Here is a 16,946-nt window from a genome sequence, read left to right as displayed (position 1 = left end):
TTTATCATAGTGTAATCAATTATGATGTTTACATAATAATTTTGTACAGTTGGTACATCTTTGATTATACTAGTCCGTTGATTAGGACATGTAGAACACATTTTGAAAAGAATCAACATGGGAATCTTCGCCATATTTGCTCTGGTAATTGTAACATCAACGTTTTCAAAAGAGCGTTATTATTCTGCAAATGGAAAAAATTGGGAACCGAGGAATGAAGGAGACTGTTCAAGATTTGTGTACGAGTATAGTATCTTAGAGAAATTGATTTTACTGGAAACAGAACATGTTAAATTGCGAGAAAGAATCGAGAATCTTGAGAAACAAAGGAAGAGTCCATCAAAAGTGTCGGTACATGTACGGCTATCAAAAGCTACACCCTTGAGTGGAACGGAGAGAGTAAAGTATGACATGGAGATATCCAACATTGGAGGAGCCTATGATTCGAAAAATGGTCACTTCACCGCTCCTGTGCCAGGCATTTATCTCATACATGTTCAGTTATGTCTAGGCTCGTCAGGACAATGGATGGATTTAAATATTGTTAAAGATGGTGCAGTAGTTGGTCGAGTGTTTTCTGGAGATCATTCCTACCACTCCTGTGGTTCGGAAGCATTAAACATACATCTAAAGAAAGGTGACAATATCTGGATTGTAAGGGAAACCGGCAAATCTACCAGTCTCAATCAGGATCATGGATGGAACTCTTTCAAAGCTCTTTTAGTTCTCGAAGACTGAGATGCAGTTCAACAAATTATTAAAGAAACCCTTAAGTAGTATTCTTAGGCATAAATGATAATTGTCAAGTCAAGTCAATTTCTAACTTAACTTACGAAGTACATCAACTATTATTGATATCGCTAGAATGAACTATATTATGTCTTGTAATATATTTTTCAGACAATGATAAATAAGTTTGAACACCATTTTCACTTTTCCCTGTTATGTTGTTTCATTGATAAAGACTTCTATTTGGTATATTTCAGATACGTTTATAAGTCACAAATGGTTACGAAATGTTTGCCGTTAACTACAATCATGTTACAAAATTGCTTACATAATATTTCTGTTTGTTTGGTATAATTAAGTAAATGATAGTCGAAGTTAAATAGCTTTTGTTAATTGACATGGCTGATATTACACAATCCTTTACTTCCGGTTTCATTACCCTTTCTGGTTATAATGTATCTTAAGCTATCACGCCAGCAATGCAGATATGGTAAATTTGAACTTTAATTCATTTACTTTGTTAACAGTTTAGATGTGGACACGGTTTGATAAAAGTCCAAATTGACAGTTGTCAGGTAGGAATGATATTTAATTGTTTATTGAGTTAACAAAAGTCGTATAAGTTAAAGATAAACAAAGAACAATAAATTTTAGCACTATTGTCAGACAAGGAATAACATTTAGTCAGTAATTTCTTCATTGTATCTTGATAAACTGGTCACATCAAGTTATAAATGGTTTAAAACACAACGTTCGAGTAACTAGTATCTTAACAGGATTCATTTTCATCTTTTCCAGATTTCATTCTCTTATAGAAAATGCATGAATGTGATATTTGCAATAAATTGTTTTCAACACGTAAACGGCGCAAAAGACACAGGAAGCGAATACATGCGCATTTAGAATGTCTGTGCAGAAGAAAATTCGTTTTTGAATACGAAATGAAACGTCACAAAACAATGATGAGGAAAAATGCAAAAGCATACCCGTGTGCTCATTGCTGCTTATCTTTTGATACAGAAGAAGGTATCCAGCAACATATTAGGCGTTATAAACACCTTTTACAGTCTAATGATGAAAGAAAAAGTTACTTTGATGAGTTCTATAAAGAAAATGTCAAAGTTGATAAAGAAGACATGACTGCTTCAAGAAAAATAGCAGATACTTTACTGAGAAAAATGATGTCACATGTTAGAAATCAGCCCGGTGGTACCATCTTTAACCCAAACTTTATTAAAGCAGGCAGTGTTCCGGTGAATGCTAAAATTGGCAAGGCTGATGAATTTGACACCAATATAGAGTTGAACGTAACGCCTACAGAAATTCGTCGGCACGGGCAATTGAATTATGATTATGTGGACAGTGAGGACACAGTATGTATATTAGTCAAATAAGACTATGTGTTATCTGTATGATAAAGCAACATATAATCAGAAAATCTAAATTTATAAAATGTTTCAGTTAATATAATCTTATAATATCAGATTGTATAGTTTATCAGCTCTGCCTTAATGAATAATATATATTGTAAATCTATGTCATTTTAACAGTTACATTATCGAATATAATTGATTTCATTTTAAACTCGAATGTCAACTCGCGTCATACTAGTAGATAATTTAGATATGCTACATACCTATTGTTGCTATTTATGTCACTTGAATTCATTTTCAGTAAGTGTGAATATAAAAGAACATGTAAAACATTATTTTATGTTTGTAAAAAACTAAACAACTTTTTCAAATATGCTTTTCAGTCTGTCCCTAGCATGAAAGTAATCCGTGAACTTGAAAAATCTTCCGAAAGAAAATCCATACCAGAAGGATTTGCAGCTGTAAAAGTAGACAAAGGCAGTGTTCCAGATACATACCTTCATGGCCAAGATATCATACCACGACAAGTAAAGCAGGACCTATACAATAAAATGGAAACTGCTGAAAATGAACTTGCCTTGACATGTAAGTGTGAAGAATTTGCAAATTTCAGCAAATATATGCACGAATCACTAACATTTCATATTGAAAATAAGTTTACTATATTCAATTTCATTCTGACTTTTAAGTCATCCATTTAAAGAAGTTAACTTAACAAACAGCCAATAGCGAGTGACTAATGGTTCAAAATCAGGACATCAAACAACTAGACAGAGACTGCTAGTCAAAATGACCTTCTCAACATAAGTTTTTATGTGTAATACCTAACCGTTGTATTGCTACTATTTCTGTTCTTTTTGATGTCTATTCAATATTTTAACTTAGATATTCATACTTTGACCGCTGCGCAAATGTTATTTTGTCTTTCAGATGTTGATTTAAGTCCTAAAGCACATGGACCAGCTTTAACGATGACAATTCATCCGAAACAAAGAGGTGTAAAGCATGATATAAATGTTGACGTTTCACCCTCTCTTGAATCTGATGTACCAGTAACAGAACATGGATGGCCTCGACCAGCAACAAAAAGTGCATTTGGTAAAGCACTCATTGATAAAGTCATCCAAACTGGTACGCATTTGGTGCCAAAGCAAAATTTATTCTGGGCTATTTCCTACTCAAAGCTGAACGGACGATTCTGTCAAGTATCGACGAAGGAAATGGGTGCAGAAAAAAGATATACAAGGTGATAAAGAAGTACGTCCAGAATTGCAAATCAAAATCGCAGAATGGACTGCCTGGGATTTCGTCTCATATATTAAAGGTATCAGCGTATTTATTAGCAAACTTTTAGAAAGTATTTTCAATTGAATGAGTAACTTTGCAAAGTGCGCCACGGATCTATTGATGAAATATTCCTTTTATATCTACGTAACTAATTTACGTTAACGAACTGCGGGAGCATATCAGCAAAAGTAATACTATGACAAATATATAATTAATTTACACTATCAGTAATTAATTGCTTAAATGCTTTTCTCAAAAACAGTTAGTTTAAAGTATTCATTATCATTCAACAAATAATGTGTGCACCTTCCTAAATAAGTGGTGTATTTCAGATTCAAGTTTTCTGGTCCAGTGAGAAGCGCCCTAACAAAGAATATTGGCACGAAAGTAACCGTGACATATGTCTCATTGACACATTGAGAGACATGGAAACGGCACTTCGAAAAAGTCATCTTCCAGATTTCTTTAATCCAAGTGTAAACGTTCTAAAAGGGAAAGATCGGGACCAGCTATTGATATTAGCAAATTATTTTAAAAATGAAAGAATGTTATTCGAAAGTAAATAGGAATCCATTGTTCAAACATTGTAGGACAGACAGGTATTGTGAGTTCTTTAAACACATTTCAACATGTTAATGACATCTTTCTACTTGCGATGCATGGCTCTCTGGTTGTGTTTGGAGTATTCTTTGCTTCCGGGAAATCCAACCTTATTTATTTTGTACAAAATGCACAAAATAGGGTCGTGTGCTTGATTTTTTGTTACTCCGATTTAAAAATATTGGTTCTCCAGTTAATTTTCACAATGGGCTTCTATGGGAAGATTGCACTTTTAATGACATGTTCGCGTGAAGAAAAAAAGTCTAAAAATGCAGATTTTAATTAAAGTTATAGATTCACCTATTTTCAATCATATGAATAAATAAATAAAATGTATAGGTATGTCTACTTGATTTTTCCTAAATCGCCAAATGTCAGGTGGAGTCCTTCCACTATTGTTTATTTTTGTTATAATTTGTATGAATTAAATCAAAATTCCATACTTTGTCAAAATTAACCTTGAAAAAGACAGAAGTACCGACTGTTTTCAACGCTTAATACACAGGATGTATTAAACAAGAGGGCCAAGATGGCCCTAGATCGCTCACCTGAGAAACACACCATAACAGTGTATTGTAACATGTTTGACCTAGTGATTTCATGGAAACAAATATTTTGGCCAATTTTCATTAAGATTGGACCAAAAATGTGGTCTCTTAAGTTTAAACAAGTATTTTCTTAGATATGACCTAGTGACCTAGTTTTTTACCCCAGATTGAAAAATACAGCCTCTATCTTATACACAAGGTTTTTCTTTGATTTGACCTAGTGACCTAGTTTTTGATCCCAGATAACCCTTTTTCAAACTCGACCTAGATCTTATCGGGGTTATCATTCTGACCAAAATTCATGAAGATCAATTGAAAAATACAGCCTTTATCGCATACACAAGGTTTTTCTTTGATTTGATCTAGTGACCTATTATTTGATCCCAGATGACCCATTTTCAAACTCGACCTAGATCTTATCAAGGTAATCTTTCTGACCAAACTTCATGAAGATCAGTTGAAAAATACAGCTTCTATCGCATACACAAGCTAAATGTTGACAGACGACAGACAGACGACGGACGCCGGGCATTGAGCGATTACAAAAACTCACCTGAGCATTGCTCAGGTGAGCTAAAAATGGATGTATAATGGCTACTCTACCAAGCATTATTCTACGTTTTCCGGATAAATGACGTTACGCCGTCACTTCCGGTTTATCAAACGTGCAGAACTACCTTGGACATTATTTGTCAATATCTCCATTAAGTCGTCATAAGCCAACGTATTTGTTAAAAAAATGTTTGAAGTGTTTGTTAAGAACGAACACATTCAAAATGCTGAAGTATTTTGGTATATATGAAAGTCTCCCTGTATGCGAAAAATTATACAGTGACACATTTTTCAAGTACTACAGTAACTTGGAAAAAATATTCATTTCTACATTTTATATGAAAAGCACAACAGCTAAGAGGTATGGTATACAATTGAAGGTAAATCAGGGACGACCAGAACGATGTAAAACGTTTACTACGCAGTCAGTTGTAGATAAAGTAATATTTAAATGCATACAGATAAAAAATAAACAGGAAATAGGTATTGTAAATATGTTGAATAAAGACATTATTTGGCGAGAAGGAAGATGTGAAAAGTAAATAACATTTAATATGAAAAATTAGGGAATATAACTCGCAACAAATGGTTTGATACGTGGCAGTACCTTGATTTCGCCGGACTGAGCTGGTTGCAGGATTCACGTTATTATATGACTATAGTACTGATACTTATTTTCAGATTCCTTGGATTCCGATGTTTTCAAAACATATCTTGTATTCAGTATTCGCAGATACAGAGGCCAGAATCAAATTCGTAAATTCTTCAGGAATTACTACTCCTGCTCCTTCTGTGTCACTTTCAGCGGTTAGATCATCTTCTTCATCAGCACCAACAATGTCAACGTCTGGAACATCTGAAACAAAATGTACAAGTAGTGCAAACAATTCAAGTTATCCATTCAGGACACACATCAGCATGACGGTTTTCGTTTTTATTTTTAGATTCATGAATATTATGTTCTAATCACAGTTAGTTAAAGCTATTTGAATGCCGAAAGATCAAATTACGATCAGTGCCGTCAGCCTTTTTTTCCTGATTTTGTTTCACGTTTATTGACTGTTTTGATCATTACTATGATAGTGATTTTTTTTTTATTTTCCACGTCAAAGACCTCATGGAGTTTATAAATTAGACAGTGATCTATTTTACGCCAAGATTGTAGAATTTGTACTTAAACCATGATATATGTGTTGGCAACCAATGATACACATGAGCAAAATGACATCAAACTTTTCCAAGTATTTTGCTGTGAGTTATGGCATGAGAGTTCTACATTAATAATGTCTACAAATCCGCTTGGAATTTGCAGATCGATTGGAAATATGCAAATGGACCTAGGCATTTTATTTGACCGTATGTATGTTAATTTACAACTGTGAAAAGTTTGATTAAAATCTTAATTTTCGAAAAAGGTCTTCTTGAAACTGTCATTACACATATTTTCACATGGACGCCTGTTTTCAAAACTTGTACGAGGTTCAAAATGCTCAAATCAGTCTATACTTTTTTCTTTGGTCAGATCACGTCAAATCTAAATATGGAAAATATTTCGTTCAAATTACATTCTGCATTTATAGTTCACTGATGAAGAGGATTTTCGGAAACACATTGAACGTTTTCAGTTACTTTAAATTTTCTTTATGTTGGTAAAAAATTGTACAATGTTCATAATACATTAATCAGAAAATAAAAAAGTGAAGTTAACAGACTGTGAAATTAAGAAGTAGTCAACAAAGGAGGAATCGAAAGCCGCAAAAATGAAATTTCTTTCGACAGTGATTCTAAGCTTTTCAATGCAATGCAAATGCTTGCACGGAAAGCAAGATAAAAATAGTCTCAATGGGATTCGAGGGCTTCGGTCTTTTTCGTTGTTTTTAAACAAAAATCCTATCGTAATACCGTACCGTCGAGACGGGTCGGTATAAATAAATTTATCTAACTCCGAGCGGAACGAATAAGTTGTGATATCGATACCGAATGATGTTGCTCAAGGGGCATTCACGTCAAGGTAGGGAAGTGACAATCGTCTGTTTATCATGTATTGTTATTTCTAAATTACAATTTACAACTGGTAGATTAGATGTATTAAAGTTACAATATAATGCTTCTATTTCTAATTTTAGCTGTTATTCTTTCGGAATAGTGTATTACACAATTCTGAAAATGAAAGGTTGTTCGTATTTAAAATATCATCAAGGGAGGTCTACCTAAAGTTGTTATTCATTGCTTCAATAACGTCAATCCTCGTTGGACAAACTTACTATAAAAATCTAGCTCATGACAGTGTGAAAATAAATCAGCAATTAATGTGGTGCAGCTAGTCCCCATTGTGATACAAATTTCTTGTCTATATGCATTACAATTATAATCAGAAAGCGCATTGTTTCACATACCTGATCACATAATATATTTGTTAAATTTACTGTTGATTCATTACATGCCGAATAATGAGCATTTATCTAGCAAATATTTGAGTTTGCTTTTATTGGCTTGGTTGCGGTCTCTGCACCCAGAAGATACTCTTATGGTTTTATTGTAATAGGTCTACATTCTTTGTTCATTGTAACTGTCGCATTCAATCTGATTAAAATCATCTCCAAATAATGTTACGCACATTAGATCTGAGGACAGGCTATTGAGACTCTCCTTCACCAATCAGAGCCTTGCTTTCAAGATTTTGAAAGTGAAAGTAGAAGTTAAGAAATCTATGTTTAACCTGAGATGCCAGTTTTCGATGTGGGGTTTATAATTCTAACAAGTAAGCTTATATAAATGCACGAGAATTAGTTGTTTTTCCTATTTGTTTTCCATTCATAATTGAAAAGCGTTTGTAAGGGATATCGGAGGTAAACTGCCTTAATTATAAAGCTTTATATTCAACCATCGACAATTTCGTATTCTTCTGTGTTGTATTGGTCAAGTACGAAAGAAAATATTTATTGCCGCAGCGGCCTTAATTCGATTCCTGACTCGGGCGTGACTTTCTCTTGATTTCACACTTTTAAAGATAATTTTAGAAATATAATATGACGAAACCTTTATTATAGAGAAAAATTATTTTAGCCAAAATCTAACTCCTTTCAGCCAAACGCTAGTTGAAACGAGTTGTCTGATAGGTTCAAATAAAAATAGATTGGTGGAAATAAAAATAGCAATATTGGAAATCCGTTGATACAGAAGATGAATTTGAATATGCTGTCTTCAGATTTAGGAAGATCGGGAATTTTAGTCAGATTGCTGTCACATTTAACGTAAAATGTTTACTGCTGAATGAACTTATCAAAATAACTATTTGTGGTATATTTTATCATAATGTAATCAACTAATATGTTTACATTTTAATGTCGTACAGTTGTTACATCTTTGATCATCCTAGTCCCGTTGATTAGGACAGGTGGAACACATTTCGAAAAGAAACAACATGGGAATCTTCGCCATATTTGCTCTGGTAATTGTAACATCAACGTTTTCAAAAGGGCGTTTTTATTCTGCAAATGGAAAAAATTGGGAACCGAGGAATGAAGGAGACTGTTCAAGATTTGTGTACGAGTATAGTATTTTAGAGAAATTGATTTTACTCGAAACAGAAAATGTTAAATTACGAGAAAGAATTGAGAATCTTGAGAAACAAAGGAAGAATCCATCAAAAGTATCGGTACATGTGCGACTATCAAAAACTACACCCTTGAGTGGAACAGAGAGAGTAAAATATGACCTGGAGATATCCAACATTGGAGGAGGCTACAATTTGAAAAATGGTCATTTTACTGCTCCCGTGCCAGGCATTTATCTCATACATGTTCAGTTATGTCTGGGCCAGTCAAGTCAATGGATGGATTTAAATATTGTTAAAGATGGTGCAGTAATTGGTCGAGTGTTTTCTGGAGATCGATCCTACCACTCTTGTGGTTCGGAAACATTAAACATACATCTAAAGAAAGGTGACAATATCTGGATTGTAAGGGAAGCCGGCTCATCTACAAGTGTAAATCAGGATCATGGATGGAACTCTTTCAAAGCTTTTTTAGTTCTCGAGGACTGAGATGCTGTTCAACGAATTTGTTAAAGAAACCCTTAAGTAGTTGTTGTAGGCAGAAATGATAATTGTCAAGTCAAGACATTTTTAACTTTGGAAGTAAATCAGCCATTATTGATACCACTAGTACGAATTATATTATGGTTTGCAATATGTTTTTCAGACATTAATATATAAGTAAACTAATCTAAATGGACACTTATTTACACTTATCTCTGTTCTGTTGCTTCGATGATGAAATTTTCTTTTTGATATATTTTAGATAGGTTTATAAGTCACTAATGTTTCCGAAATTAACATGATGATTCTATTTTAAATATAATATCATACGTACTGCTAATTGATCAGTTAGAGCCAATATTTGTTTCAATGTATATGCTTACACTTGACGCAGTTTTAGGAAGTAAGTGCAAAATCATTTAACAAAATCACAAACATAATAATTCTATTTGCTTGGTATGATTAAATAAATGATAGTCGGACTTACATAGTTTGTCTGATATTACACAAGCCCTTTTCTTCTGGTTTCATTATCGTTTCTGTATCTAAAGCTAACATCGATATCTTATCGAGCCAGCAAAGCAGATAATGTAATTTTATCTTTATCTCATTTACTTTGCTTAATAGTTTAGATGTAGAGACGATTCGATGAGAAATCCAAATTAACAGTTGTAAGGTAGGAATGATATTTAATTGTATATATGTAAGCATTAAACACGCTGCAAAAGTTTGATTTTGTTTTCAACTTAGTATAATCTACAAAACAAATAAATATGAAATATAATGTAACTACTATTAAAACAAAAGTACTCATGGATTCCCTAGACGTTTATTTTCTACTTTAAATAGTAAATTTAAGAGTTGTGTTCAGTGTAAGGATGTGTCACGAAAACAAATGAACTTCATGCATTTAGTTTAACAGTTTAATAGGGTTTACTCACTAACGTATGCATATTATGTAAACTGTATTTGGTGTGATAATAGTACCTTCTGTACCTTCTATTTATTTTGACGAGCGTTATATTCTAAAAAACTTTTATTTAAGTCCTAAAATTGGCCAATAATCACTAAATAACTTGTTAGTGAAATTTAAAGGTGGTCAATCACATTTTTACAACATTTTATGACATTCTTTCTCTTAGATATTTATTTAAGGAACAAATGGACCAATCACAGATCCCTATTGGAAATATATGTTTTGTTATTTCTGTTATAAAATTTGTAATGAAACCCCTTTAAAGTACTAAAACATTGGAGTATTTTTCATATGATTCACATTTGCATTTGATAGATATTGAGATATTTCAATAATCTAAACTAAAAGACATGTCTTAAAAGGCATGTAGCTTCCGAATTTATTCATTTCCTGTCTATATTGGTTGCACAAGGAAGGTCATAATGATAATATTACAAACTTGCATTTCTAATTAATTTCGGCTAGATATATAATTGCCAGAGCAAATCTTTTACAAATATGATACAATAGTTTATTCATATCATTCTATAGGCAATTGTACGTCTACAAAACTTATACGTGCTATAACAATTCTATCCAGGATAGGAGAACAAATCTTAAAAATACATCCAATGAAGCAATAACGTATTTAAAGTACTCTGCGAACACAAATAAATGTAACGGATCTGTTGTTAAAGTTTCAGACACATCCAGTACAGTCCCTGTACAAAATCTAATTAACCAACTTTAAGTACAGAAACTTTATTTCAGATAAACTAGTTTTCGCCGATTCTGATACATAGCACGGATAATGTCTTGTTAATCTTGTATATTAAAAATGATTCTATTTGATACGTATAATGTATATATTTTTATGACTGTTAGAAGATGCCTGTTTTTGGGATGTTCTTAAGCTGGTCCTTCCCAGTAGGCATTTGACGTCGGTTAGACGTCGTATAGACGTCGGACCCCGACGTCAGATTAACGTTGGATTTTGGTTGGATTTGCAAACCGTTTAGACGTCGGATCCCGACGTTGGCTAGACGTCGCAATCCGACCATTTTCCAACCAAACTCTAACCACTTTCCAACCAAAATCTGACCAAAGTTTCAACAGAATTTGCAATCAAACAAGTAATCAACACATGTATTTTATCATCTTTATTTCACATGATAGCGACATAAGTCTAATGTCATAAATTCAAAAAAGGTAATACAGTAATTGAAACTTTCAAGTTTAGTCATGTCTGCATGATTCTTCAACTCCGTTAAAATTCCCGTCTGAAATGTATAAAATTTGACAGTTTCATCGTTTCATAAAATTTGAAAACTTATACAAGTATGCTAGAGCTATTACTAAAAAACATAATTGCTACGTGCAAAACAAACATGTTTTATTTTAAATTCTAAAAGAAATCTCTATAACCTCATAAAATGTAATGAAGTCTTATGTTAAACGCAATTGATTTTTAAAGTAATAAACATAATGCATCACACTAAAAAGAATAACTATTAAACTAAGTACAATTTTCAAAAATCTGCAACTCACGTTGCGGATCCCTTTGTGTAAAGTATTTATAAACTTGCTCTATCTTATCCCACAAAATATCAAATTACCGGAAGACTTGTGTAAACCGATGCAGGCTTATCTCGTAAAGGCATGACTAATAAACAACATGTGTAGAAGAAGATCCTTAGGTGAATTTAGAATAATTTATACATGTACACGTATAGAATGCAATTTTTTCCTAAACAGTTTTAAATTGGTAAAAAAGAAATCCGTTTCCGAAAATAGACAATCTCATGCGATTTTGTAACATAATTAATGATAATGTTTGATGTGCGAATGACCTATTATTTATAAGCGCATGTTCAGGCATAACTATCTTTAAACTATACTAGCAAAATTACACCAGTTAATTTCATAAATGAAAACATTTAAACAGACTTTCTAACCAACCTAATTCCAACGTCTCCTAGACGCCTAAGTCTGACGTCTATTAGACGTCGTGGTTATGACGTTGGTTAGACGTTGGATTCAGGTCGCCGACGTCGCAACCAAAATCCAACGTCTAACCAACGTCGGTACGACGTCAGGTGTTTACTGGGTTAGATTCAGAAACGCCTAAGCACAGAGACCTTATATAGTAAACATGTTTTTGTTTTCTTAAAAGCCATTAACAATATCTGCCATAAATAAGACTGTGATCCATACATATCTAATAGTGAAATATTACCGTATTCGACCTGGTTGACAAAGGTTCCCCACATAACCAGCATAAAAATCTACCAGTTAACTAATTACTTTTTTTAGTACTCTTCTGAATATAAGGCCTCTAATTTTTGGCATGTTCACGTAGAGCTAGAATTAGCAGTTTCGCATTTGACCGACGTCAGATGAAGTTTTATAGTTTATTTACGTCTCATTCATTTACAAACATTTAAATTTACATACAGCATAAAACAATTGTATTGTAAATGACCGTTCTAACTAGAACTACAAGAGACAATATACATATTTAAATGTGCTTTTATAAAACTAGTATGAATAAAATCTCTGTCCAAGGTGAAACTAGCTAGAAGCTGAGAGTTGCAAATCAAATGAATAAGTTAAGAGAGTACATGAATGTATGAATGTGGTGCAACTGACTGAGTGAGTACATAATACATGTACTGATGTTGAGTGAGTACATGAATTAACTGACCAGATGAGTGCATGAATACATGTACAGATGTTGAGTGAGTACATGAATGCACGAAGTTGAGTAAATGACCGATTAAGTACATGAATGTACGAAAATTGAGTAAGTGACCGAATGGGAACAGGAGTGTACAGATGTTGAGTAAGTGACCGAGTAAGTACATAATATATGTACGGGTGTTGAGTGAGTACATGAATGCACGAATGTTGAGTAACTGAGCGAGTGAGTACATGGATACAGGCACAGGTGTTGCGTGTGTACATAAATGCTGAGTAACTGACCGAGTGGCTACGTGCATGTATGGATGTTTAGAAGTGACCAAGTGAGTGCATGAGTGTACGGATGTTGAGTTATAGTGGCCAGATAAGTACATAGTGAATGTACAGATGTTGAGTGAGTACATGAATGTATGAATGCTGAATAACTGGTCAAGTGAGTACATGAATGTACGGCTGCTGAGTAAGTGACCAAAAGAATGCATGAATGTACAGTGTTGAGTAAGCGACCTCGTAAGTGCATAATACATGTACAGATGTTGAGTGAGTGCATGAATGTACGAATGTTGAGTAACTAACCGAGTGAGTACATGAGTGTACGAATGTTGAGTAACTGACCAAGTAAGTGCGTGAAAGTACCTATGTTGAGTAAGTGACTGAGTGAGTATACGGATGTTGTGTAAGTGACCAAGTGAGTATATAATACATGTATGGGTGTTAAGTAAGAGACTGTGTGATTACATGAATGTACGTATGTTAAGTAAGTGACCGAGCAAGTACATGATTAAATGCTCATATATGAGTATATACTCTATTTACCTCTCATTTTAAAATACAATTCACACTTACAATTTATAGGAACATAAAATCATATGCAAAACCATTCTATTAGAAAATTATAGGAGACTGAAATAGCTACTATATATACTACACACTATTAACTTATTATTACTATATATTAAGATATATATTTAAAAAAATGTATGTAAAAACCAGAGAAGCTGGCATTAATCTGGGCCTTTTAATGCCTAAAAACTACCATAAAAAGACACAATTACCTTAAAAAACTGAAAAGCCAAAACAACACTAATGTGTAACTGGTAAAAAAATGGTTTAAGAAATCAATTATTATAACAGATCGGATCAGTTATAAACTGATTAATACCAGCCTCTCGTTTAAACATAAAATTCTTTATTACAGTCTCTTCCATGTTTTTACATATATTACCGTGCATAATTAAGACATAACAGATCTTAAGAATACATGGTAACTTTCTTAAGCTACATGAGACTGTGCAACCTAACTGTATAACTAGGGCTACAACATTTCTAGTTATTTAAAAACAACTATACGATCATGTTAAAAATACTACTTCTTTTCTAAAAATATATCCATGTTATTTACATAAATTTATTTATGGATTGTATTAAATATTTGCATTTTTAGAGAACAATGTATGACTTCTAACTTTAATGATGTTACAACAGGTTTTTGCTAATATTCTAATCATATCTGGGTGTGTAAATAGAAACTGAAAATTTTCTGTATTGCTCATAGTACAATAATTACTGTTTACAACAACAGCAGATGAATGATTGACAGAAGCTTTTAAAATGCTCATTCTAGAACACTATAGCAAACAATTGGAATCGAGTATTGTGTTGATGGAAAACAAGGCCTTCAGTTTTGAGACTTACCTTTATCCAGGCCAATTCGCATCTAAGACTGCAAATTATTAACTGTTGACTTTGTACTAAAATGACAGTGGTTATAAAGATGACAATCAGCTAGCACTCGTCTTTTTTTTCTTATTATACTAAGTTCAGGAGACGGTGTAATCATGCGGATACTCGATAATATATTGCCAGCTATTTCAAGTTATGTAGAAGTAATTCGGTCAAAATGTGCTTCCGGGGTGTAGTCGAAAAAAGTCCATTTGCGCGAAAACCGTGGGGCCAAATGGGCATTATTTCACTCGTGGAATTAATTTTACAGAAAATAAGATACTTTTCATGTCTATATTCGCATGTTTTCGAGTTGTTTAGTTGGAAACGAAAGTAGGGTTTTAATTCTGCGGACCGCTCTTTGAAATGCGCCAATATGAGGGTACCTGACTTCAGTTGTATTGCATTTCACTGCATACTTCTCAACACTCCTTTTTCATTTCGTTTTCTTGTAGCAAATGTATGGATATCTTGCGGAAAATAGGTCTACGAGGGAGTGAAAATCTAGAAACAGTATGAAAATTGTTCTGAAGTTGTTGAATTATATAGATAACAAAGAACAACTTCTGTTATAGGTATTTAGCCTATATGGGGCAAATCATGTATTTTTCTCAAAGTGGCAGACAGAGCGGAATTTCATAATTCTATTTCTAATCACGTATAACGACACCAGGGCACATAACAGAGATATATTAATATGCCTCACATATTTGGACTACAGTATTCATGATTAAGAAATATTTACCTGAGTGTTATTTCACCTTGTTTGAAAATCCCAAGACCTCCGTGGTTTTGTGAAGCATGAAACAAGTCACCATACATTAAATGTGCAAGAATGACCTGGTTTATTTTTCAGGCCAGCCTACACATGAAACACATAGTGCTTGCCATTTATCTTTCTGTATTTTCTTCAGATTTTAGATGTTTTCCCTAGTAATCTTTTGCTGGTACCGGGTCATGTCTCGTGTTTCCATGAATTTATTTCATGCTGCAACTGTTTTCATGTATAACTCGTGAAATCCATTGTTCCAGTCCTAGTTTTGTATGCCTGCATGAAATACGAGGGGCGTTCAATATGTAATGTTACTCCGTATGTAGTTCCGTAACCGCTGGTTATTTTTAGATGCGGCTTTCGGCACATTATAGAGCAATTTATTGGGAACACAATGCTGCATAAATTATAAAAATCGGCAGATGCAAAGTAAAAATATAATCATTTGAGTGAGGTGTACTCAGGTATACTGGACCATAACTATAATTTAGGTTTGTCCTGGGCATCCAGAGTCTCAGAAAAATGGAAAAACTTGTAAAATCACAAAATTCTATCATTTTTCTATGAGGTTCAGCAATTTGTAATGAGTTTGCGTTTGTTTTAAACTATTTATAGCATTTTTAATTTTACAACAAAACTAAAAAATCTAAACTCGAAGTTGACTCCATCTGGAATGGGTGTTGAGAGCGATTAATCAAAATTGTAAGAACTAGTTTCGCAATCGAGAATTAAGATACTAGTATCAACTTAAGATACAAGCATTTTTAAATGATGAATATCGCGCCTGACAAAATTGCAGAGGCTTATTGTATTCAATTTATCATTTTTGAGTAAAATATACACACCCAATTTAATACTGTTATAAACTTTTTTTATTTTAGTTTTCAAATGTTTTTGTGAAGATCATAATTTGTTTCATCTGTTTAAACTGAAAATTGAACTATAGTTCTAGCTGTTGAATAGTAGAATCAAGGAATTGCATAGTACAGTCTCAATATTTTGGACATAAAATTGTCCAGTATACCCGAGTACACCTCACTCAAATGATTATATTTTTACTTTGAAACTACCGATTTTTATAATTTATATAGCATTGTGTTCCCAATAAATTGCTCTATAAAATGCCGGAAACCGCATCTAAAAATAACAAGCGGTTACGGAACTACATACGGAGTAACATTACATATTGAACGCCCCTCGTACTGCCTATTATTTGCATTTGTGCCAGGTAATTTTGTCTTATTCCACTGTTTTATCGCTTAAGGCATACAGATACTAAATAGAAAAATGGCGCGAAAAAATAAATGGTAGTCGCATAATGGCAGACACAAATAGTCCTCAGTTTTTTTTTGCTCTGTAGAGCTATTTTCCTTATTTTCTTTGCATTTAGTTTGCTAAAATCACATGACAGATCTATGACTGACATGTAGGTAGCATTTTCATAATGAAATAACAACATGACATAATTTTTCATAGAAACTTAGATCATACACCACTAGTATAAGTTGGGGTCTCATTTTTTAGGTGATTTTGCAGTTTGTGTGTTTGACTGAAATTATTTTTCTTGCATCAGACATGACTCCTACTTTTCTTTTGATTTTTTTTAGCACTATCAATATTCTTCAAGAAAATGTAGGTTACAGACATTTAAAATGGGCCCTGGTGTGTG

General features: G+C 33.2%; 3 protein-coding genes and 1 long non-coding RNA gene across 4 annotated transcripts; all 4 read left to right on the top strand.

Annotated features, from left to right (window-relative positions):
* Window positions 1-117: 117 nt before the first annotated feature.
* On the top strand, window positions 118-738 carry LOC123552645 (complement C1q-like protein 4). Its single transcript, XM_045342388.2, has one exon. It carries the CDS (start codon window positions 118-120, stop codon window positions 736-738), a length of 621 nt encoding a protein of 206 aa, XP_045198323.2.
* Window positions 141-2,803, top strand: LOC123550923 (uncharacterized). Its single transcript, XM_053540025.1, has 3 exons — window positions 141-1,304; window positions 1,528-2,102; window positions 2,486-2,803. The coding sequence occupies exons 2-3, from the start codon at window positions 1,548-1,550 to the stop codon at window positions 2,801-2,803; spliced, it is 873 nt and encodes a 290-aa protein (XP_053396000.1). The 5' UTR covers window positions 141-1,304; window positions 1,528-1,547.
* Window positions 2,804-3,035: 232 nt separating this feature from the next.
* Window positions 3,036-4,325, top strand: LOC128556171 (uncharacterized). The gene is made up of 2 exons (XR_008370471.1): window positions 3,036-3,426; window positions 3,722-4,325. It is a non-coding gene; the product is annotated as an uncharacterized LOC128556171 (long non-coding RNA).
* A 3,969-nt stretch (window positions 4,326-8,294) lies between these two features.
* On the top strand, window positions 8,295-9,618 carry LOC123552644 (complement C1q-like protein 4). Its single transcript, XM_053542374.1, has one exon. The coding sequence runs from the start codon at window positions 8,514-8,516 to the stop codon at window positions 9,132-9,134; it is 621 nt and encodes a 206-aa protein (XP_053398349.1). The 5' UTR covers window positions 8,295-8,513; the 3' UTR covers window positions 9,135-9,618.
* Window positions 9,619-16,946: the final 7,328 nt, after the last annotated feature.

Source organism: Mercenaria mercenaria, chromosome 4, assembly GCF_021730395.1.
Source record: "Mercenaria mercenaria strain notata chromosome 4, MADL_Memer_1, whole genome shotgun sequence".
NCBI classification, from domain to species: domain Eukaryota; kingdom Metazoa; phylum Mollusca; class Bivalvia; order Venerida; family Veneridae; genus Mercenaria; species Mercenaria mercenaria.
The sequence above is the reverse complement of the archived record's forward strand: the minus strand, read 5'-3'. Positions and strand labels throughout refer to the sequence as shown.